Below are 25,019 nucleotides of genomic sequence, written 5' to 3'. Positions count from 1 at the left end.
TCACACAGATGTAATTTTGTTATTCATAGAAACTATATAAAATGTCAATTCTCTTATAGCAATTACAACCCTGGAATTTATTTTCCTTCCTGTCAAAACTTAAATATACAGATGAGCCACCACAAAAGAAAGGAGGAATTGAAATTCTCACAACTCTCTTTATGTTTAAAAAATTAATAATAATAATAATTTCAACCGTCCACTTCATTGAGCATTCTAAGGGGGTAGAAGGTAAAACCAAAACCATTTCTAACAGCAAGAAGAGACCTGCTTGTATCTAAGCTATGAAACAGATAAAAAAAAAAAAGGATGGAGGGGAAGGTCAGTTTCCTAACAGGTGAGTTGTTTGATCACCTGAAATACTTTTCCAAAAATTTCTCGGCCGCAGATTATATTTACACTCAAATCAGGCCGAGTTTCGCTCTCCTAGATTCCCTTCCTCCATCTGCACTTATGGTAATCAGTTTTGGCCAAAACAGTGTCCTATTCAATAATTAGGATTCCAGTTGATCTGTGCATGTTGAGGCGGCTGGTAACCACTACCTGGAGGCCCCATCATATCCACAGATCCAGCCATAGACTGAGACTGTTGTAGAAGAGAGTGAACGGTTGGGGGAGCAGCCATGGTCTGTGTTGGGTGATACATTCCAGTGAAGGCACCATGACCAGCCTGTGCAGGTGAAAAAGTGGGATGCTGCCCCTGCGTGGAAAGGTTGAACAAAGAATTGGACTGCAAGCTGGATATATCATGGCCTGGAGCAGGAATCCAGACAGCCGAACCTTCACTCTGCAAAAACAAGAGACTGTCAGAACAGCCATAAGTATTGTAGTCCACAAATCATTAGGGTGGAAATGGGGGAACAGTTGGTGCTACAAAAGCAAATAAACTAATTGACCCAACCATAAATCATCATACTCATGCATTATTTGACATTGAAATAGTATAAGGTCTGTAGATCTAGGCTCCCTACGAGAATCATACCTCAATAAACCATACTATAACAAAACAAGATAGATAGTAAATATGTGAAAAGTAGGGAGAGAGTGAAAAGAGATGAGAAGTAAAACCAACCTGTTGTCTGTTTGTGTAGATATTGTTTTCCTTCAACTGTGATGCTGCAAGATCCACATTGGCGGTAGAGCTTCCAGCATTCACAGCTGAACTGGGACTGTAACCAACTTGGGATGTGCTGTATGAACCATAACCAGGCAAAATTCCAATGTGACCTGAATTTCCAGTGTTATTCCCCGGCTTGTATTGTGGATGAGACAATTTGACTCCTGCAGCAGTTGCTGCTGTTGGTACATATACATTTCCAGTTGGAGGTTGTTGAGGAAACCCAGTGTGGCTTAAAAATTGGTGGATAGCTGGTGGCACATAGAATGGGGGATAGTAGTTGCTATATGGGAAATAGTTTGGAGGATAAGGTGGTCGGAAAACAGGAACTGACTGTGGAGAGACCGGAATGGAGGTCTGCATGATACCTGCAGGTTGAGTTGCAGGTGGAGTCGGACTGGGTGCTGACAGGACCAAAGAATTTCCCCTCTGCATTTGGAAGTAGACATAAGTATCAGAAAGTATTGAACACATAAATATGTTAACAACAAAGAGGAAGTTATAAGAGCATAAAATATACAATACACATACTAAACAGGCAAACAAATAATGAAGCAAATATAACCACTTACAATAGTAAGAACATATATGCAGTTAGAACTAATTCAAGACCGAGGATTTTTCAAAACAAGGCCAAACCATAGGTTATTTTACCAAGCTCAAGCCAACCTGAAGTGAGTTCATTGTCATCATACGAAGCTCATCTAGAGACCTATTTTAGGTGGCCCAACATTAATATCCATCAAAAGAAGGAATGGAATTTTTCATGAATCACAATAATTTTGCTAATAATGTTTTAACTTATTCACTTCCCTCAAGTGACAAATTGTTCATTTTACCACCAAAGTGGTGTATATAGTTGAAGTCTTAAAAGGCAAAATAAAAGGTGCATCTGTCATAAACAGAAAGTCAGACTAAATTTTCTAATCAAATTACAAAGCATCAAGGCAAAAAAAGTAATGCAAATAATTAAATGCACAACTATCAAGCCTAAATAAGAAAAAGTTTGGGGGGATATAACATTCATCAACCATCATGGGAGAGTGAATCAAAACAGAATAGCATGATTAACAAAGAACATAGCAAAGTAATAAGATTGAAGGCTTACTACAATATTTGGGGAGTGAGAATTGTCCTGTGCCTGAGCATCAGGTCCTTCAAATTGAACAAGCGAGCTCCCTAGCATGGGTGGCATGAAACCAAAACTATAGTTTGGGAGAGGCTGAACAACAGGGAAATGAGGGCCTCCTGTAGGCAACAGCATCTCCTGCTTCGATTGATCATGCTTTGGAACTGCACCAGATGAGACACTGCCCACTGGAGGTGATAAATTTTCTGGTGCATGTGGAGGAGATTGAGGTTGATCAGGATAATCTTCCTCTTGTGCAGTTGAGGCTACACTTTGATTGCTGCACCCGAATATATGTACAAAAAAAAATGTCAGGTCATTTTCAGGAATTAATAGACATCCAATAAAAGAAAAAAAAAATCAATAGGTAATCAGAATCATTTTATATAAAGTAACACAACATCCAATAAAAGAAAAATACACCAGTACAATGTAAAGGTCTCTCCCAATAGCCCATCAGTAAATAAGTAGCCTAATCTATGGGTGACCAAGTAAGCAACACCTGGGTTCAAATCAAGCAATTCAATTCAGGGTTTACTTAGTAACTGGAATCCACTTCATATTCCAATAGGTTATGTTTGGTTCCTGGAGAAATTGAGGGAAAATGTGCTGGAAAGAAACTAAAGAGGAAATTTGTAAGGAAAGAAAGAGTGAAGGAAAATAAAGAATAGATTTAAAATTAATAAATTATTTTTATCTGTTTCGTCAAACTCATTTGACTTACTATGCTGCATTATATAAAAATTAAATAATTTTAAAATACATAAATTTCTACTAACTTTAATTATATTTTATTTTCTTTTGTATTTTTCATAGTGAAACCAAATATGAGAAAAACATTTTCCTTGATATTTTTTTTTTTTCCCTTAGTACTTTTCGAAAACCAAATGAAGCCATAATCATTTTATTCCACAGACATAATTCCACAACCATCCAATTGAAATTTATCATTTATGGAATATCATTTGTATAGATAAGTAAATGTCATTCCATATTATGATTCTACAAGATGTTGCTTTAATTTCCCTCATAATAACAGTTCAATTCTGTCATCAATTTATGGATGAAAAACATTTCAATCAGTTGTTGACCAATCGAATATTGGCTTTACAGCCACCCAAACTAGATAAAGTTATGGGGTAAAAGCCAGTTGAATTTGATATGGATAAAAGAAGTTAAAGATAAAATTTAAATCTAAGATGAGAAGCTCTACAATGTTCACACACCTTGGAGAAGGCCCCTTAGTAATTTCAATATTCTCCTGAGAAGATTCTGCTGGTGTAGGGCTCTTTTCAACATCAGGACCATTAGCATATTTCGAGCCTAGTGAAAAACTAGAATCGAAACTTCCAAAAACCAAACCATTTTTTAAAGCTTCAGGGATTTGAAGATGGTTTCTGAAGATGACATGACGAGCATCAGAGATGTGCAGGTTTGAAGTAGCTTCTTCCAAAACCGAAACATTTGACTCAGTTATCAACTGAGAATTATCTTCAGCTATCATAGTTGCAACCTCTGTTTCTGAATCTGGAGCTTCAGATCGTGAACAAGTAAAACCACAAAAATCAATAACACATGCACATATTTAACATAAAACTAGGTTCGGGTGCATAAACTTCTCTAACAAGGAATAAGTGAAGAATAAATTAAAGAAGATTCCTACATGCAGACCTTTTAAATTTCATTCATTCAACTATATTTGATAAACTAAACCTTAATAGTAAATGAATGCCCAACATTTAAAATGGCACGCTGGATTAAAGGTCCAATGGGATATGATATTATTTTCCAAGAAAATTATATCCATAGTCAATGTTTGGTGCTTTGTTAGAAGAATAACATATTCCACCTATTTGGCAAAATAGGTTGAGATAGAAGATCCCAATCTCAGGGATAACTATATCCGAGTGGGATTTTTTTTTTGATAAGTAAACTATATCTGAGTGGGATTTTTAAATCCCATCCATAGGAGATTAGAAACATTGAGCAGATATTAAGGCCCTTCTACCATCCTACCCATATCCAAACATGGGAATAGAATTATTAAAACCTATCACCACCTGATCACACCAAACAAATAGTCTTAATGTCTAAGGTAATGGTTACTTCTTTTGGGCTAAAAATGGTCCAACATAATTTTTCTTTAAAAAAATGCCAAAAACAATAAATGTAAAATGAGCACATATTATATATATGAAATAAACCAATCTATCTAATTTATAAATAGAGTAGAGTCAAGATGCAATAAAAATAGGTCAACTTTTAACAACCATGTTTACAAGTTCCATTAGGTGATTGGTTCTTTTAAAAAAAATTACTCACCCTCTTTATGTCATTGGGGCAGATAAAATCCTCAAGAAATTATAGACATCGTGTAACAGAATAGTACCTTTTGATGGACCAGTAAACTGCAGTGATGACTGGCTCTCATGAGTAGAAGAAGAGTCAATAATCAAAGAATCGTCATGGGTTGACAAAGATAAGGATTCTGAAAGTTCAGGTAGCTGATTAGTTTCAACACCTGCGCTTTGACTCACTTCATGCTTAATCGTACCCATAGTATCAGGGAGACAGGAACTGGGAGATGGCACCAGTACAGAATCTGAAGCAGAAGAATAAACACCTGATACAGATGTTGGAGTCGTATGAGAAGTTGAATTAGAGCTTCCCTGCTTCACTCCAACTACAGATGCAAAAGAATGCTTGGGCATGGTACCAGGAGGGCATTCCACACCACTAATTAGCACAGACGGTCCATTGCCAGATTTATTAATGATCGCAACTGAATTATCTTTAGGGATAGTGTTAACATCACCAGCAGCCAATCCAGGAACGAGTACATGATTAGAACTTCCATTAGAAACACTTGAGGCACCATTGGATGAGACAGTTGAAGATCTGAAAATAATAAATAGAAAAAAAAAAATGGTTAATTCTTTATAAGGTGATGCACGAAAGAAAGGTCAAATCGTTCCAAAGAGATGCATAAAAGAAAAGGTCAATTCTTTCCAAAAGTGAAGTGCTAACAAGACTAACTAAAATTAAAATTCAAAAGAGAATAATTTTGCTAACAATAGTTACTTTGGCACATTGGGTGGTGTTGCATTATTTTGAGCTCTCCGTGAAAGTGGTAAAGAAGAGTGTGTAAAACCTCTTGCTGTCCTGGGATGGACTCCATTTTCCTTTTGAGCAGCATTTCTCCCAAAACCAGCGTCTGACAAGAGTTAGACAAAAACAAAAATGATTTAATTTATTTGTCATTGTTATTTTAAGCTCACATAAAGCAATTTCTACTTTAAGAAATTAAGGTCCATATTAAGCTTCAGATATCAATGGCAACATAGAACAACAGTCATAATCCTAGATGGGAGATAATTTTATTTATCAGGGAAAAAGGAATACAAAGCAAACCACCTTTATTACCAAAATAATTTCAAAATAAAAACACACTCACCTCTGGAGATACCATTGCTTCTTTCAAAAGCTTAAAAGAATTTCATAAACCTCACCATCCCCTTAATCCACTTAATGACATTGGAGAAAGCATACACAGCAAGAATACTAGAAAACCTTAAGGTCTTGACTTCCATCAACCAAATTCAATAAAACAGTATCATGGTCAACCCAATTAGCTCCTCACTAAGCAAAAGCTCAGAAAAAAAAAAAAAGAAAACATGATCCCATCAGCATGATATCCCCAACCCCCACACCTCCTTGTCACAGACTTCTTAAAAAGAAACTACAGAAATTAAGTAATGCAGGTTTCCATGCTTGGGAAAAAAAGAGGAAAATGCAACATTATACACCATCACTTTAAAGGAGGAAACACTTTGAAAATTAAAACAAAGAGATGCAAATCTAAAAGGGCACTGCTTGATGTTATTAATTCAAAATAATTGTACCATGAGAGAAGTTATGAGAAGAATAGTTCCCTCGACCAGTCCAAGCACCTCGCCCTTGAATGCCTGATCTCCGCCTATCAGATTCAGATGCCCTGTTGTTTGAGCTCTGCAGCATACATGCACCAAATTGTCAAATGTCTAGTAAGCCCAAAAAAAAAAAACTTGTTAATTTCTTACATGGTTAGCACACCATATTCTTCACAGAATTTTTCTTTGAAAACCAAATCACATACATTATTATATCTCAGGACAACAGTGAAATGCAGATGAGATTATGATGCAAACAGAATACTAAAAGCTATAACTCTTTCTAAGAGATGCGCACTTTATACAGAGATTGGTGCATAATAGTATCCAAGATCTCCTCTCATTGCCTTTAAATTACATCTCTCCCTCCCACACTTTAATTATTCGAGACAAAAAATCTACAGGATAGCACTGTCAATGACACCCCCCCATATGACAATGTCAAGAAAGAGATAGGCAGACAGGCCTTTCAATGTCTACATTTTATCAGAGTTAATGGATACCATAGATCTGTGCTACAAGCATAGCCAACAATCTTAAACTATAATTTCAAATCCAAGTGCAAAAGACAAGCACCAAGACCAAATGAAAATTGACATTCCTTATGGTAGCTGCAAGGACAGCCATATAACTAGCTAATTAAAACAGCATAAAACACCATCACTAAGAATAGATGGGTGCAATTCATTCTATATGATAAATTCAATTTTCTGAAACATGAAAAATTTATAACCATTTATAGATCATGATAATCCCATTCTTTTATTCTTTTGATACAAAGCAAACTGGCAGTTATGCAGATGGGTTTATGACATCAATAAGAATAATGGACTTAAAAAATCATGCAGATGCTAGTTTATCTTTTGAAAACCACACACACAAAAAAAAAAAAAAAAATTATATTTGAAGCCCACAGAGTAATTTAAATTCATAAAGTCTAAATACAAAGATCTTCTACCTCTTTTTTCCGATCACGTTTCTTCTTGACCTCATGAAATGTATCTGCAAAACAAGTAATACAATTGTTATTATCATTCATCAGAGAAACACATTACCAACAAGAGCAGATTTCCCCCCAGATGCAACAAGGATTTCATATAAAATTTGACAACAGTACTACACTGGGTCACTGGTCACACATACATCAGTTTGGGCATGCCACTACATTCCCTAAGTGTGAACAGCCTCAAGACTAAAAACCTAAACCAAAACCTGAATCAATAGATTCTCAGACCTCAGTTCCCTCAGGACCCAGCTACTAAACAAAGCCTAATCTTTGGTTTCATTAATCAAAAACCAACAGAGCAATCATCTGAGCTAAACTAGGCCCAGCACAGATGTTCTATGTTGTGAATACAAGCCCTTTTTAGAAACCAATACAATGCAAAGATTCAAATATTGTCTACTTGGTTTCATCAACCACTAAACAGACCATAATGGTCTGCTTGGCTCATAGAAAAGCAAGGAAAAAAAACAGGTTCAGACCTAGAATCAGCGTTTTTCCATAATGAAAAACCCAATAAAACAAAAGGCCCAAGTCAATGTTGCCCAAAACAAACTAGATGCAGACAGTTATCCATTGACCTCAACGTAAAATGACACAAACTATATCCAAAAAATAAACATTTTCATTTTTCCAACCATTCTCCTCAGCACCTGAACAGACCACAATCCTTCATTGTCTATTCACCCTATTCAATAATATCATAAATCAGATTCAAAATCTAACTTTTCTTGAATCAAACTTTTCTTTTCTTACAACTTCTCGTTGCTCAGAATCCATAAAAATCACAAATAACAACAAACTCTCACAAATGGGACATGCAACCATATACCTAAATCCAACAGCTTTTGAACAGCTTCATTAGGATCCATGAAACACTCTTTGAGCATAGCATAGACATCCTCATCACTGTGTAAAACAACAATTTCTTTGATATGTTGAACCATCCTTTGAATACTCTCTGGTATCAAAACCCTATAAGAACATCCTCCAACACCACCCATGGCTAGAGAGAAAGAGATGAGACGATGAGCGTGGGGAAAGAGTTGATGGCCAACGTGTCTATAGGGAGGAGGGATACTGTTAAGGAAGGAATTCCACAGAGAAGGAAAGGAGATTTTGGGAGATTTCGATCTTAATTTTTCCTACTGACAGGAAGGGGGAAAGGGGAAGGGAGAAGGGAGGGAGGCAATATCATACGTATTAAGACAATGGTGCTATGACTTGTGACGTCATGACATGGCAGATAATGGGTAATGGTTAGACTAATATTGGCACGTCCACATTATGGTCACAGCCACATTAGATGGCAAGTCAAAGTATCCATTCAAAATGATTCTGTCTGACACTTCCCTTTTGTACTTTATTTCTCTGCAATTACTGAAGTTAAAAGGTCCAAATGATAGATAAAATTCTTGTCAGATTCCTGGGGAAATAGAGTTTGAAGTCTCCTTCTAATAAGACTTACAAGAAATGCCGACCAGATTAGATGGCACGTCGAAGTACCTATTAGAAATGATTCTGTCTGACCCATCCCTTCCATTTTGTACTTTACTTCTCTGCAATTCCTTAAGCCAAGGTCTCCTAATAAGACTCACAGGAAATGCTAGATACCTCCACTAAATCCCACCTAAATATACCTTGAACAAAAATGTAATTCACCATTGCACCTATGAGTAAATTTGAACCTACCAACATGCAGGGTCATCCGAGAGAGAGATAAAATGAAGCAAAGGAAGAAAAGTTTATTATTGGCTCAGCAATAAAGTTTGATAGTGTTCACAATATGCAAGACCTAGACTAGACCCTTCCAAGAAAAATAATTTTAATGTCAAAGTTTACAAAAAGTCAGGTAAGAAAAGTTAAAGTTCCAATCTGTTGTTTAAAAACAACAATCAAATATTCACAGCCAAAGATCCACATTATAAATGTTATTGTTATTAAGCTAACTTTATTACCATATTGAAAAACAGCAACTTTCAAAATGTACCAGCAGGTGAAAAATAATCAAATTGAAGAGATTATTGATTATCAGCAAGGATAAAGCCAAAGATCTAAAGTAATGCACTTTGGTTCCCATACTTGTTCAGCTAGCTGACAACAATTATGAAAAGGATTCGCGCAAGTTTAGACAATAATAAAAAGGAATCATGTAAATTCAGATAAGATAAGATACATAACAGCGACCAAACTTAAATAAATTTATTAACATACTATCGGAAACAACAATGAGAATATCTTACCAGAAGTAAAGCATCTAAAAACATTCAAAACTGTGTGACTGTTCCATGATAAAGACCACCTAAGGCTCATCAAACCTAACCCATTAGATGAATTCCATACAATGTAGGACACAAACAACATTCAACTGCAAAAGACTCAATTCTGATTGCCAAGGAAAGGTAGGAAACGAAAAAAAAAGAAGAATTTTTTCAGGGTCTTGTGACCCAATCAAAACGAAACCTCTGGGGGAGGTGGAACCAAACAGTATAAACATGGAAAATCAGTTTGTGTTCAGTTTTCTCATCAATCAAAGGAGACTAAATGTTCTGTTCGATGCAGATAATTAGAACTTTGAATATTATTCTTTCTTTATTCCTCACAAGCCAAAACAAAAAAATAACAGAACAATATGAAGAAAAAAAAAATCACTCCTTGGAACAAACTTATTGCATTTATTAAGCTCACTAGAGTCCAACTATCCTCATTTCTGAGAATCAAAAAACAAAACATAAAACATACTTTCTCAAACAAATCCAGGGCCAAAAGAAAAAAAGAAAAGCCCAACTGAATATTGAACAAAAGCTCCCCGCTTTCGAAACTAACACCGTAAGATTTAAAAAACAAAAATCCTTCTTTCCTCGGTTCTCTTAAAACCCAAACTAACCCACGAAAAAACTACGAAAACAGAAGCGAATACAACAATTCAGACACCTCAAACCTCTTAGCAGGCGCAACCACACGAAACAAAAACCCTAAAAACACAACTACTACCCTCAGTCGGAAACAGCTCTCTCTCCGTCCACGGTAATTCAAACCACCGCAAACCAGATTCAAAACCTGATCTTTCTCCGCTCTCACCATCGCTTCTCACCACCCAAACAGATCACAATCCATAAACAAAAACGAACGACAAACCTTAATAAAAACTCATAATCAAACAAACAAACGAGCAAATACATATTACATTTATATACCTAAATAGAGAAGTCTCTGCACAGCTTCATTAGGATCCATAGCGCACTCCTGAAGCATTGCGTACACATCCTCATCACTATGCTTTCGTGCGATCTCCTTAATATCTTGGACCATCTTCCTTGCATCTTTCGGAATCAGAACCCTACTAGAGGTATCTTCGCCTCCACCTCCTCCTCCATCGCCCATGGCTAGAGAGAGGATAGAGAAGAAGAAAGAAAGAAAAAAAAAAGAAAAAAAGAAAAAAAGAAAAACCCTAATACTGAATACAAAGAGAGGCGTAGATATATAGAGAGGAGGACTCTGTGGAGAAACAAACTCTTCTATGAAGAAAGATTTTAAAAAATAAAAAATGGAAGAATTTTCAAATTATTATTATTATGTTTTTTTTTTTTTTTTAAAGAGACAGAACAGCGGTGCTTGGAGCTGAAGTAACGTCACATGAGGTGAGGTCAGTGACAGAAGTGATCCTGTCCAATTCTGCCACGTCAGTCATTAATGCACCGTCTGATGACGTGTCAACATCGGAGTGGTGTTATGGTGATGACATGATGCATCCCATTCTGCCACGTAGACACGCAAGGTGGCTTTGTACTCATACTGTGGGCTTTGGATACGGGCAGGTGGTGCAGTGAGGTGGATGATACACTGGGCGCCACGTCATAGTTTGAGGTGGGCCCACGATCAGGTGGCACCCGTTTGTTTCCATTGAGCCTTGTTGTGAATGAATTGACCTTCTAAAAAGAGCTCGGAAGAAATTAGAAAAATACTTTTTTGAAGAAAATATTATTTTGGAGAAATTAAGGAACCACTTAAAATTATTATTAAATTTCTTAAAAAAATTAGAGATTAAAATATTTTTAAATTGTTGATTTAGAAACAATATCTAAAAAACAATTGGCAAATATGTGAAAATAAATTATAAAAAAAATTCCCAATTTCCTCCCACCAAATCCACCTTAAGATTTAGATTTATACTCATCTTATATTAAAGAGAATTTAAATTTTTGGTTTTAGGAAAATCATCTATAAATGTTTTTCTTAAAAAATTATAAATAATTTTTCAATATTATAAATAATTTTTCAATATTTTAAAGCATTTCTTAAAATTTATCAAACATCTAATTTTTTTCAAAAATATTTTTTAAACTAAAAGTATTTCTTAAAATCACTATCAAACGAACTCTTACATATATAACCATTGAATTTGATGAGGTGTTTGATAAAACTTAATACTAATTACTTAATTAATTAAGTTGATTTTAAGTTAAATTATATTTTAAATTGTTGACTTAATTATTATTTTAAGTATTAAGGTTGTTTGATAAAATTAACTTTAAATTTATTTTAAATCATTAAAATGACATAATTATCCTCATAAATTATAATTAGAATAAAGAAGATCAAGTAATAATGAAGGTCATGAAGTAGCAAAACAGATCATATAGGTAATTATGACAAATAAAGATAAAATGGTAAAATAAAAATATGGACTTAAGAATAAGTTAATTATTTTTACTTATTATTTAAAATTATTTTTATTTTAAGTCATGTCATTAAGTTATTTTACCAAACATACTTAATTTACTTAATCACTTAAATTAAGTTATTAAAACACTTTAAATTATTAAATTAGTTTATCAAACACCCACTTAATATAAAACTTTTCTAACAGGTGTGATAAAAACAATTATTTCATATACAATTTTACATTGAAAACAAATTCTTTTACAAATAAAACAAATTAAAGATTATAATTAATATCGGCAATATATGAATGATTATTGTATTAATCAAAGTTTAAAATAATTACACGTAATGTTATGATCAAATCAATGATATGAAATATAAATATACAACAATTAAGAACTAGAATTAAATAAAGAGGAAATAAATCTTTTTTATTTTTTTAATAATTTGTTAAAATTATAAAATTCAAATTAAGAAACATTGAAGAAGTCATTAACTACTCATGTGAATCTTCAAACTAATATTTATAATTGTGAATTTATTTGTTAAGGTCATATGATGAAATATGACATATAAGTGGACTTTGGTATAGTAACATGGAATTGGAAACCCTACAAATAAAAGTATAATTATCCTAAATGAAAAATTAAAATTGAATTCAATTAGGATAAGGATGAATTTGGAAATAAACAAAGTCTAGCAAAGACTTTAGAATTAAGCAAAGCCTTAACAAGAAAGTCAAGGAAACTAAGGGAAACTAGGGTGTAGTGAGTGTAGGCTATTGACTTGTCTCATGAAAAAGTCATGCAGTAGGTTTTCATCAAAGACAATGACATTGAATCTTAGATATTGCAAAGGTTTAAAAAAAATACAGCATTGATATATTAAGAATAAATGTTCTTTTTCTCTGCATTTGGAGAGTTCTAGAGTGTTTGGGTGGGCAACAATCCCTTAAAAATAAAGAGGGGAAACTTTAGCATAAGAGGTATAGGTTTATATCCCATGTGTGGAGTCTAAAGTGCCATTATAATCTTTAAATTTAAGGTATTCTAATTTTAAAATCCAAGTTCCATGTTGTTTAAATATATGATTTTTATTATGGCTTGGACTCAAAAGTAAGACTTGGGATTGAAAGAGTCATGGATTTGATTTTGAGTTGAATTTTATATTTCAACATGAATTTCTTCATAATTTAATTTGCTTGGTTGCCTAAAAAGTGAGAAAGAATGATGAAAGCTTGGATTAAGCGAAGATGGATATGGATGATACTTAAATGAGTTTGAGGGATAACCCAACCCACCTCGTCCTTATAGGGATGAGTATGAAGATGCCTTATTCAGGCCTAGGGTGAGTTAGGAAAGGTTTTTAAAAATCTAGATTAGTTTCAAGGCTAGTTTGGTTTTATCTTAAACCACCTTGTTTGTAAGTAAATCATAGACATGTCAAGTCTTGTCCATAAGGAGAGTTCATGTTCCTTGATTTCTAGAGCCCAACCCATTGTGGAGGTGACGATGAATCCAAATCAAGATGGACTTGACAATGGAGGTTGTGGGCTTTGTTAATGTCTTCTTCTGCTTGATCTTTTTGAAAAAAATGACTTTTAGTAATTTTGATAACTTTTCTTAAAATAAATTCTCTATCACGAGATTTTCTAATTTCGTTATTCATTTCTTAAATTGAGACTCTTGTGAGAATTGTATTTTTTATTCTTTTATCCTTAGACTATCCATATCCACAAAAGTCTTCATTCTCTTAAGGGTGGAGAGTGTGAAGGACTTGATGATTTCCTCTTCTCTGGGGGAGCTTGGAGAACCACTTATCTAAACAAGTGGATAGTCTAAAAAGGAATAACAATACAACTTTTAACAATAACTAGTTCAAAATAAATAACAATGGAAAAAATTTTCTCATGAAAATATATTTTCCTTAAGATAAACCAAAATCACCTTTACATTAGTTTATTACTCATTTATCCCATGCTAAATAATAAACATAGCATAAAATAAATTAACTGCTCCCATGGCCTTAGGGATCTTATTGTATAAAATTGACAACTCATTTAGATAACAATCCAAATTTACCAAAAATTATACCTACAACACAAGATAGGATTAGTAAAAACTATTACAAAGGAACCCTATATTGGCACCTTAGATCTAAGCAATGGAATCAATACTAATTTTTTTTAAAATTGATCTTTTAGGGTTAAAGTGCTAACCTTTAGGTTTGGATGTTCTCAACCCTTCCAAGTGTTGAAGATGACCTTGAAGTTGTTGGAAGTCTCGTAAACCCATGATCTTCGACCCGATGACCCAACTTTGTTCTTGGCACACTTCTAGTAGGGAGGAAAGGAATGTGGAGACTATGACTCATTGTCTCTTTGGATGGTGCAAGACAAAGTTATGGAAATCCTAAACCCTAGGGGATATTTATAGGGTTTCTAATTAGACTAAAACGACTTGAGCTCACATGAGCTTGGATCACTTAATATAACCCAAAATGGGTCCTAATTGATTAATTAATCCAATAAAGTCTACTAATTAATCAATTAGCTCAATCCAAAGACTTTGTTCACTTACCACTATGTAATCTTGCGTAATTACCAAAACACCATTATGCACAAAAGTGAACCTAGAACTAATTCAAACCTCATAATCCATGCCAACAAGGTAAATGAGCTCAAAGCGGGGACCATTGGGACCCATAAAAGTATTGTCTCCCTCATAATCTAATTCTGAAGTTGATTCAACATCCTACCACAAAAAATCAACTAAACCTCAATATCCTATGTAAATAACAACAAGACACTATGTGTTTCGGTCTGTGACCTACTATCCATTGTGTTCAGTTTCCCCATGAACTGGTGTTCATAGTCTAACAAGGTGAAAACTATCAACCTTTCAAAACTACCTCCACTATCTTTAAGTTACAGATCCTCCTATTGCGCATTCAACTAACATGTCTTAACTCTCAAAGAATATGTCAAGTTCCACTTAAGGAACTATTATGAGCATAGTTTCCATGAACACACCTCCTTAGGATCACCCAAGATGACACACTATTTTAATCCCATGAGATATCATGGTACCTCTATTGAGAATACCTATTGCTATCAGCTTCCATCAATAGTGACCTAATCCATATAAATTTATAATCAGGTTACAATCTTACTCATAGGTTAAAACCACTGCTAACTTTAACACAAATTCAATATTCTATTAAAGTTGAAAGACAATATAATGAAGCAACTTGGTAAGGTCATGACTACTTGACAACCTTAAGTTATGACTCACCATAGGTCCTATCTAATGTGTTTATACACACTAGTGTACTCACCATAGGAAACCCATCCTGATAGTCAAAACCAACCATCCCTCCAATTAAAAGGTGGTACACTACAACCTCTAATGGGTTGCCTAAACCCATGAACCGGTAGTGCACAAGTCATCTATTTGCAAAGAACCCATGATTTAGATCTTCTGTACAACTCCTAATACACATAAGTCACGTAAAATGCAAAAGATGCAAACAAAAATGCTCATAAAGTATAATACATGAAATAAGGATAGATAAAAGTGAAACTAAAACATCATTAAATAAGTAACGAATTCCAAATTTATTACATTATGTTATGCTTTAAGAGCTTTATCCTAGCACCTTATTTTATTACAAAAGTTCCTAACGGCTATGTGCCTCTTTCTTGTTGTCTACCTACTGTAAGGAGCGCTTGAGTGGCCTTTTGGGTGCTTGAGCACCCAAAATTCTAGAATAGGTGTTTGAAGCAACTTGCATTACTAGAAGGATCGCTCGAGCATCATATAGTTTCTTGAGAGCTTGACACCACCACTCAAGTGCTAATCCAAGCACTTGAGCACTACATTCCTTTCCTACGCACCTAAGACTGCTACTACATCGATTTCTAACATTTTTTCTGTAAAAAAACTTACCTTGGTTAGTTCAAATATCCATATGGAACTTGATGACACTTTTGGAATGTATTCTCTTCTTATTTGTGTTACAAGATTGATTCAAAAATTGAACTTTTATAAGGAAAAACCTATACTCTTCAAAATAGAGTTTACAACTAATCTTGAAAGTAAAAAACAAATTTTTACAAACAATGATAAATCTTATGCTCCTAAACATGGAGCTTACAACCCAATCTAAGAGAAAAAGAAATATTCACAATTATAACCATCATATTTAGGGTAAAAATAAATCCACATGCATTCATCCATATGGTCATAAGAAAAGAACAAGCCTTGCAAAACCAAGTTACCGTAACTAGAGCAAATCTAACAAGCAAAAACCTATCCTAGGGCTTTGATACTAGTTGTAGGGAACCTTGGATTTCTCTGTTCCCATTCCCAGGATCGTATTGGTACATGTAATCTATCCTAAGTATCTAGATCTTATGCAAAAGAAGCAAAAATTAATATTTTTAACTTATGAATAGATTAAAGGTTATAGATAACTTTACCTTATATTTGAATGTATCCAAATCGATTTTGTGTGATAAAAAAGAAGTATAAAGAACCTAGAAGTCTCGTACACTCAAGATCTTTTGTATAATGACTCTAACCATGATCTTGACACTCTAAAGAGTGAGTTTTGAAAGAGATGATGCTTTGAATCTCTCTTTCTTTGGAGGTAGAAGACAACCGTCAATAATAGGTCTTGGAACCTTAACCCCTAAGAGGGCATTTATATAGTTCTCTTATTGAGGTTAAGTGACTTGAGCCCACATGGGCTTGGATTACTTAATCTAGTCTAAATTGAGTCTTAATTGATTAATTAACCTTACAAGGTTATCTAATTAATCAATTAGCTCAATTCAGAGACCTTGTTCACTACCCTTGTGTAACATTTCATAATTATTAGAACACCTTTATGCACAAGAATGAACATAAAGTCAATCTAACTCTCATAAACCATGTCATCATGGTATATGAGCTTAGAGTAAGGACCACCATGGGTACTGGCTTTCTCATAATTTAATTTTGAAGTTGATTCAACACCTCACTATAAATAATCAACTGCACTCTAATACTCTATGTAAATAATAACGAGACATAGTTGAAGTTTATAACCTACTATATCCACTATATGCAAACTGTCCATGAAATAGTGTTTGTAATCTAACAAGGTAGTGTTATTACCTATCAAGATTACCTCTTCAATCATTGAGTTACAAATCTTGTTTATTATGTGATTAATTGACATACTTTGGCTCTAAGAAGCATATGCCAAATTTTTACTAAAAGAAATGTTATGATCATAGTCTTTTAGATCACATGTTCTCTTGATCACCTAAGGGGACATATCGTCTCAATCCCATAAGATATAATGGTGCCTTTATTGAAAATACTTGTTGCTACTATCTTCCATCAATAGTGACCCATATGTGACCACCTTAGAGTCTCACCTATAGGTTAAAGCCTCCTATTGACTTTGGTAAAAACTCAATATCCTCTCAAGGTTGAGAATCCATTTAGTGTTGCTTGGTGAATCATGACAATCGATAACCTTACATCATGATTCATCATATATTATGTCCAATGTGCATTATATACACTAGTGCATTCACCATAAGAATACCATCTTGATGCCCAAGACAAGTCGTCTCTCCATTTAGGAGGTAGTGTACTATAGTCTCAGACAAATTGCCCAAATCCGTGAATCAACTATAAACTACTCATCACTCTACAAGGAACTTATGACTTAAATCTTCTATACAACTCCTAATACATGCAAGTTAGGTACAATGCAAGTGATGAAGGTGTTCATGCTCAAATAACCAATTAATGTATATGAAATAATAAGCAAGAAACCAAGAAACATAGATGAATAAATTTATAAGTAAATCTCAATCTATTACACTGTGTCATGCTTTGTAAAGCTCAATCCTAACTATATTTCCTATGAATTGAGTCACTATTGATAAGAGTCGATAATAACATGTATTCTCAATAGAGACACCATAGTATCTCATTAGAGATTAAAACAATATGTCTCTTTGGGTGATCCTAAAAAAGTGTGTTTAGGAAATCTATAGTCATAGTAGTTTTTAATTGAAACTTGATATATGTTTTTTGTGGGTTAGGGTATATCAGTTGATCATATAATAGTGAGATCTAAGATTGAGGATTGTAAAAAAATCTAAGATTTAAGGAGTTGTTATATTAATTTTGTGATCTTTTTTTCTTTTTTTTTCTAGCTTATTTTAACTAAATAACAAGAGTATATTTTAACAAATAATGAGGTAAGTATGATCTAATTTGATTTGATTTTTTACCAATCTAATAATAAAATTGAGTTGGTGGATTTTTCATGCATTATTCTTATGTTGTGAGGGGAATAATATCAATTATATACAAACCTAGGTTTGAAAAGTAGGATTCTCTAGTGTATTAGACGAAGTAAATGCCTCATTCCAAGAAAATGTGAAAACAAGGGAATGAAACAAACTTTCTTTCTCTCTTCCTCTCTCTTTCTCTCCATCTCTCTCTATTCCTCATAAGCTTGTATTGTCCTACAATAAGACTAGAAAGAAAAAAAAGGTTATTAAAAATTTCACCATTCAAATAAAAAAAAAAATTATTCATGAATTATCGTACCATAGTGAGACCACTCTAATTTAGGTCTCATTCTATCTAGTGCAAGCCTTTTTCCATAGCATTGCTCTTCTTCTTATTGTTGTTGTGTTTTAAGCTTTGATTTTTTTATTTCTTCTTGTTTTTCTTGCTTCCCTTGTTGTTGATTCCAGTATTTGGCTAGTAGTTACTAGTGGTTTTCATTCTATTGTAAAAGGAATTTTCAAGAATATGATGTGACGATTTGATCTTCTTCTCTTCATTGGTTCCAATATTGCTTAGCCCAAGAAAGGTTGATTAGTTTAGTTTTTGATTCCAATACTTGCTATAATAAGTGATACCGATACATGATACTTCTCCTCTTGGCATTGTATTTTAAATATATTTTGTTTTTGTTATTATTTTCAATGAGACAAAATGAAGATTTTGAATAACCAAAAAATGTAAATGAAAAAAGAAACTTGACTTGGATTGATGAAATTGATGACTTTTAGTTGATCTACTAACGAGGCAAATGTGTAAAGAGCAAAAGATAGGAAAAGTTTTTATCATGCAATAATAGTTTTTGTTGACAAGGAAGCAATTGAATTTAGTGGATATACTCGAATTTTTAATATCAAAATATATGGATGATGATTGAATGTCAGAAATTGATTTGTTATGTTTTCAGTCTTGTAAAGACTTCGTTTATTCGTATATCATGGAGACTTCTTTTATTCACTTGTCTTAATATGTTTTGTTCTGTGTTATAGTTCTTTAAAGTTGATTCACAACACATGTTAAATAACATTAGAGTGCGTTTGGAAATGATTCTAGAAAACGTTTCTAACATTTTTAACACTTAAATGATGAAAAATTTTAAATATTAAAAATATTAAAAACGTTTCTTAGAATTACTATCAAACAGACTCTTACTAATTGTGACAAATTTTCTAGAGGGACTCATATCAAGAAGAGTTCGGAAGTATGATCATGTCATACATGTTCATTTTGAATTTAGGGAAAAAGATGATACATGGGTTAGATCTGGACTAGAGCCTGATTCGATCTAGATCACCATTTGGGTCGGAATAGTTATAAAATCGCCACTCAACCGGTGGTTGAACCATTGACCCATTGAACTAGTTTGTTGGTTCAAACTTGGATGCCATTTGATTTTTTGGCAAAAGAAGCCTAATCGAATGGGCCTCCTCCATCTTGGAAGCATAGCTTTGTGTGGGCTATCTATTGACTCGCTGTTGGTTTGTGGCCATTATGAACTTCCTTTTTCCCTATTCTGATTTTGATGTGGGATGCATGGGTTAGGTCTCAAAAAGTGAAGACAACTCCACTTAGCTACTTTTTTTTTCCTTTAATATTACAAACCACGTGATTCTTTTTAAAAATAACATAATATTTTTAAAAATTATAAAATAATAGCTACATAAATTTTAATAAACATAAAATTAATTAAATTTCAATAAATATCTTTATATTTAAATATTATATATATTTTATTTAATAAAATATTAATATATTTATATATTTAATTTAATAATATTAGAGATGAAAAAATAAATATTATTGAATTTTATTTTCTTTATATCTATTTAAAATTTTTATATGTAATTCTAATCTTAACAATATATAAATTATTTGTTTATAACATCTGGTTCAACAGGATTTGATCACTAGTTTTGATTATTGAATTGTCAATTAGTAATTTTTCCAATATAATGATGGTTCGACTTTAAAATTATTGTATTTTATGTTAATTTTGTTTTTCTTTCCATTTCATTTTCGAAAAGCAAACAAGAGAAAATGAATTTCTTATAATTTTTAACTTTTTCATGAATAATCAATTAAAAGAAAAAAAAATATCTATTTATTTTTTTCACTTTTATCACTTTTTTTTTGTAACAAAAACCAAACATAGCAAAATGAGAAACATCCTTCGTTTTGGAGGATGAGATTCATTAAGAATATGTTTGGCTCTAAGAAAAATACTAAAAAAAAAAAATATTAAAAAAATTGATTTTCTTATATTTGATTTCACTATAAATCATATCAAAGAAAATATAATATGATTAAAATTAGCATAAATTTATAAATTTTAAATTTATTTAATATATGACGAAAAAATCTTTATTTCTTAGAACCGTATCAAGAGACTTTGAAATGATCGATGCCTCAGCCCTGTTGCGTAAGGAGGAGGACTTTTCCTTCTATTTTCTTTCCTTCCTCAACTTTCCCGGTAACCAAACATTTGAAATGGAAAGGAGGAAAATGCCTCGTATGTCGTATCATTTCCTTCCCCAGTAATCAACCAAAGATGTGACAAAGCCACAAAGGATTGGACAAGTAGAATTTAAGTTAGTGGTAGATTGGTCATTTCAGATGGGGGTAAATGCCGTAATTACCTTATCAGATGGATAGAAATGTGTCATTTCACAGAGTTCTCCCATCTTTTATATTCTCCACACGCAACCCCTTCCTCACTCGCCTCAAAACCCTAATAGAAAATCTCCCCCATTTTTTCAACTCATATCAAATCCAAGCTTGAATCGCCGAAAATCTCTTATCGTTTTCTCGAGAAGAGTCCATGGGTTCGAAATCGAAAAGCGATAATCCTCATACAGGCGATGGCGCGAGTCCCGGGTTCGTCTCTTCTCCTCTTGTATATCCTTCTTTCTGTCGCTGAGAAAGCTCAGGGAGAGAAGAATAATTTTTAGATCCTGTCTCTTTTGTCGTCTTGGTGTTTATTTGTTTGTAAATGATTTCTTTTGATTTCTTTCATGTCCTCTGACATTTTGTTCCCTTTAATCGAACGCAGGAAGATTTTTATCGGAGGATTAGCGAAAGATACGACCTATGGTGAGAGTTTGCCTTTGCTTCCCCATGATTTCTTTTATTTAGCCCTTTTGTCTTGTGGATCTGTTTGCTAGCAAGGGAAAATTTTTCTCGTGTAAAAATGTTTAAATTATATTTTTGTGGTGTTTTTTATTATGATTTGATCTGAAAGACAATTAACGTGCAAGGTTAGCGTAAATTTTTTCCAGAAAATATTGTGAGGGTTATTATCTGTCTAGGCAAACGGGAAAATATTATTTTCTGAGTTGCCCGAAATTAATTTGTTCTAGGCTCAAATTACTTATAAATGGTTCCTTCTTAAGCTACTTTGGCGATTTACCTTTGGTTTCTTTAATTTTCTTGCATAGCCAAATGATGATTTGATGAAAATTTACGACATTAATTAAGACAGATATTGCATGTATTGGAGCAACTGGGCTTAGCTTTTGGTGACATGGTTATTTGCTTTGCCAGATTTTATGCTGTTACTATTTTTCTTCTTCTTTGAGGTTATATTAATTACAACATAGTTAAATTTCATGGGCTAGTCTTAGAACATGCAGAGATAATGGCTTAGTGAGTATGAAATTCTGTCGTGATTGTTTTACTGGGTTTCATGCCTTTCTAATCTTTCTTTTCCTTTTGAATGTCTTGTTGATTGAATTGTAGCGACATTTAATAAGCACTTTGGGAAATATGGAGACATAACTGACTCTGTGATTATGAAAGATCGGTACACGGGCCAGCCAAGGGGCTTTGGATTTATTACCTACGCTGATCCTTCAGTTGTTGACAGGGTTATTGAAGATACCCATGTCATTAATGGAAAGCAGGTAAAAAATATTTTGCAGTTGTTATTTTCTTTGGTGTTTTCCTTGTAATTTCCTTCACTGTCTTAAATTGTCATCATCAGTTTAGTATGGTAGTATTTAATGATTTATTAGCTGGTTTGCAAGAAGTGACTCAGATATATTCATATTATTAAAATTGAACATTTTCTTAGATGATAAACTTGTGCTTTGTGGGATCTGATAAAAGAAAAGAAATTCTCATCTTGTTTCTTAGAATTGTCATGTCGAAACACTGAAAACATAAACTCCTTCTCAACTAGATCTTAATTTAGCTTAATTGAGTGAGAGTCTGAATTTTGGAGACCAAACATACGAGTCTATTTATTTTCTTATTTTTCTCACTCCTCTGAGTTGAGGAATATTTCTACTCTAGTAGGATGCCTTGGCAACCATGAGTTTTCCAAAGCAGTTCCAAAGACTCATCATTAAATCTCTTGACATTTCTATATTCCCTATATATATGTGCACACATACAAAAATCTAAGGGGATTTAAAAACTTGGTTAAATTTTACATACAGAATGTGACTTGAAAACTGAAATTTGAGCAGGTCGAAATTAAAAGAACTATTCCAAAAGGCTCTGGACAGTCAAAGGATTTCAAAACAAAGAAGATCTTTGTTGGTGGAGTGCCATCAACAGTCACTGAAGGTATAATCTAATATATAGATATGCATATTGATCTTCTGGGGGGAATTTAGTTGACTTATATGAATGGTTTAATGCTGCATTTATTCTATAATTTAGTGCATTTTTCATTCTTTTGCATGTTGAAATGATCAGATGAATTCAAGAATTTTTTCTCGAAGTATGGGAAAGTTGTGGAACACCAGATTATACGTGATCATGAAACCAACCGGTCTCGAGGCTTTGGATTTATAATATTTGACAGTGAGGAAGTTGTAGATGAAATGATATCCAAGGGAAATATGATTGATATGGCGGGTACTCAGGTGAGCTTATTTCAATGGTCACCAAGAAATCAACACATAAACAACAACCTTTTCATCATGGAACCTGCAGCTTTGCATTCTCATATTTTTCTCAATAATGTACATGAGAGTGGTTGTCATTTGTCCACTTTTAGTTTTATCTTATTCAGCATAATTTCTTTAGTGGATAGTATATTTATCTTTAGGTGGAGACTGTTACAGGTATAGATCTTTTCAGGAAAGGGATATCATGGTAGTTTGCATGCAGCTGAATCTAGGTTAACTAAGTTGCTGTGTTGTAGGTGGAGATCAAGAAAGCTGAACCAAAGAAAGCCTCAAACCCACCACCTGCGCCTGCATATGGTAGCAACTCTAGGGCTCGTTCTTTCAGTGATGGCTTTGGTGGATTTGGCAGCTCATATGGGGGCTTTGACAGTGGGTTTGGCCCTGGGCCCTATAGGACTCCTGGAGGTGTTGGCGGTAGGCTTGGTGGATATGGTGGGTATGGTAGTAGTGGCAGTGAATTTGGCGGTGGTTACGGGGGTTTTGGCAGCAGTAGTTTAGGAGGTTACCGAGGTGAATCTTCCCTTGGTTATTCTAGTCGGTTTGGACCCTATGGTGGCGGGTTTAGTGGGGGTTATGGAGGAAGTGGTCTAGGTGGATATGGCCGAGGGGGTGAGGGCTATGGGAATTATGGCGGTTCAGGCTACAGTGGTGGTTATGACTCTGGTCCTGGAGCTAGTTATGGCGGAGCAGGTGGGCTGTATGGAAGGGGAGGCTATAGTGGCAGTAGTCGGTACCATCCCTATGCAAGGTAGAAAAAGAGGCACTTTGATGCAGTTGCTTAAGCTTTGCCATAGAAGTTACACACAGGATCCTCTAGTTTCCTGCACTATGCTTCTTGCAATGATAGGTGCTTTCTTGCAAGGACTAGAGGTGTCTCACATTATTGCAATTGGGAAGCATTGAAAGATCTGAAGAGTTTTATTAGACTGTCTTTTCTACTGTATGGCTTAGACAACACTTGGTAGATCGCTCCGATAGCATGTGGTGTCTATGCTTGTTGTCATGTTTTAGACTAATTTCTATATGTAGACTATGGCACCTTATTTTGGAGTTTGCTTACATTTGCCATTAGTTTGTTCTAGATAGACTATTCTTGTGGTTTCCTTTTAGCTTGTTATCTTTACTCTAGTACTCTGACATTGGTCTAAATATGGTCTTTTTAGTTTAATCTTAGATACAAAATTCTTTATTATGGCATAGCTTGATTTGACCAGGCATAGATTTGCAATTACTTACAGGCTTTAGTAAAATTTTCATCCCAAAATATGACGTCACTCATTGTTTCATTCGGCACTTAAGTCTTGCAGTTTGTTTTTTGGCCTTGTACATCGTGTATACTTTAGGAGCTTTTAATTTATTTGCTTCTACCTATCAAAAAAAAGGTCTTGCAGTTAGTCTACAAAGATTACAGTATAATTTAGTTTTTGATTCAAGAGATTAAAAGTGTTACAGGTTTTTTTCCCCCCTTTTAGAACTGAAAATGTAGTGTCATAGTCTGGTAAGAATTAGCTATAAGTAGCCGACAATGGCATGAAACCTAAAGTTTTAGCCGTTTATGTTGGGGTAGTTGTAAAAGCTTGCTTGAAACACTCTGTAAAGCATGGGATATTGCTGGACTGTAGCCTCGTTTCTCTTTAGGGAATTGATACCCAACTGACTTGACTGGTTTCTGCGGTCCACCGCCACACAGGGTAAAGACAATGTAGACCTAACGGTGATGATCCCTTTTGTATTTGGTTTTATATTTGGTGAGTTTTTCATTTTATTCCGGCTATCAGGAGATTCATGAAATTGGGCATAGTCTCTCTGTTTTGTAATGAACATTTTTTATATGTTGATATTGCAAATAAAATGATACTGGAAATGCTGAGGGTGGATTGTTGAAATATTAATTGGAGATTCCTGGT

General features: G+C 33.9%; 2 protein-coding genes across 5 annotated transcripts; one reads left to right on the top strand and one right to left on the bottom strand.

The window, feature by feature from the left end:
* Window positions 1-7: 7 nt before the first annotated feature.
* LOC100258374 (GBF-interacting protein 1-like) lies at window positions 8-10,733 on the bottom strand. Of its 4 annotated transcripts, none has more exons than XM_010646309.3 (10): window positions 10,376-10,700; window positions 7,134-7,177; window positions 6,149-6,254; window positions 5,328-5,460; window positions 4,963-5,144; window positions 4,636-4,869; window positions 3,473-3,779; window positions 2,226-2,526; window positions 1,073-1,546; window positions 8-787 (listed from the first exon to the last, which is right to left on the bottom strand). In XM_010646309.3, exons 1-10 carry the CDS (start codon window positions 10,560-10,562, stop codon window positions 488-490), a joined length of 2,268 nt encoding a protein of 755 aa, XP_010644611.1. In that variant the 5' UTR covers window positions 10,563-10,700; the 3' UTR covers window positions 8-487. The 4 variants fall into 4 exon arrangements, with proteins under 4 accessions (XP_010644611.1, XP_059591614.1, XP_010644609.1 ...); XM_059735631.1 differs by having other exon boundaries at window positions 3,473-3,773; XM_010646307.3 differs by having other exon boundaries at window positions 4,636-5,144; window positions 10,376-10,733.
* A 9,876-nt stretch (window positions 10,734-20,609) lies between these two features.
* LOC100265210 (heterogeneous nuclear ribonucleoprotein 27C-like) lies at window positions 20,610-24,280 on the top strand. The gene is made up of 6 exons (XM_002271556.5): window positions 20,610-21,073; window positions 21,249-21,289; window positions 21,935-22,098; window positions 22,666-22,765; window positions 22,898-23,067; window positions 23,349-24,280. The coding sequence occupies exons 1-6, from the start codon at window positions 21,018-21,020 to the stop codon at window positions 23,862-23,864; spliced, it is 1,047 nt and encodes a 348-aa protein (XP_002271592.1). The 5' UTR covers window positions 20,610-21,017; the 3' UTR covers window positions 23,865-24,280.
* The last annotated feature ends 739 nt before the right edge of the window (window positions 24,281-25,019 follow it).

The sequence above is a fragment of the Vitis vinifera genome, chromosome 19 (genome assembly GCF_030704535.1).
Source record: "Vitis vinifera cultivar Pinot Noir 40024 chromosome 19, ASM3070453v1".
Classification (NCBI taxonomy): Eukaryota; Viridiplantae; Streptophyta; class Magnoliopsida; order Vitales; family Vitaceae; genus Vitis; species Vitis vinifera.
This window is presented reverse-complemented; position numbering and strand designations above follow the sequence as displayed.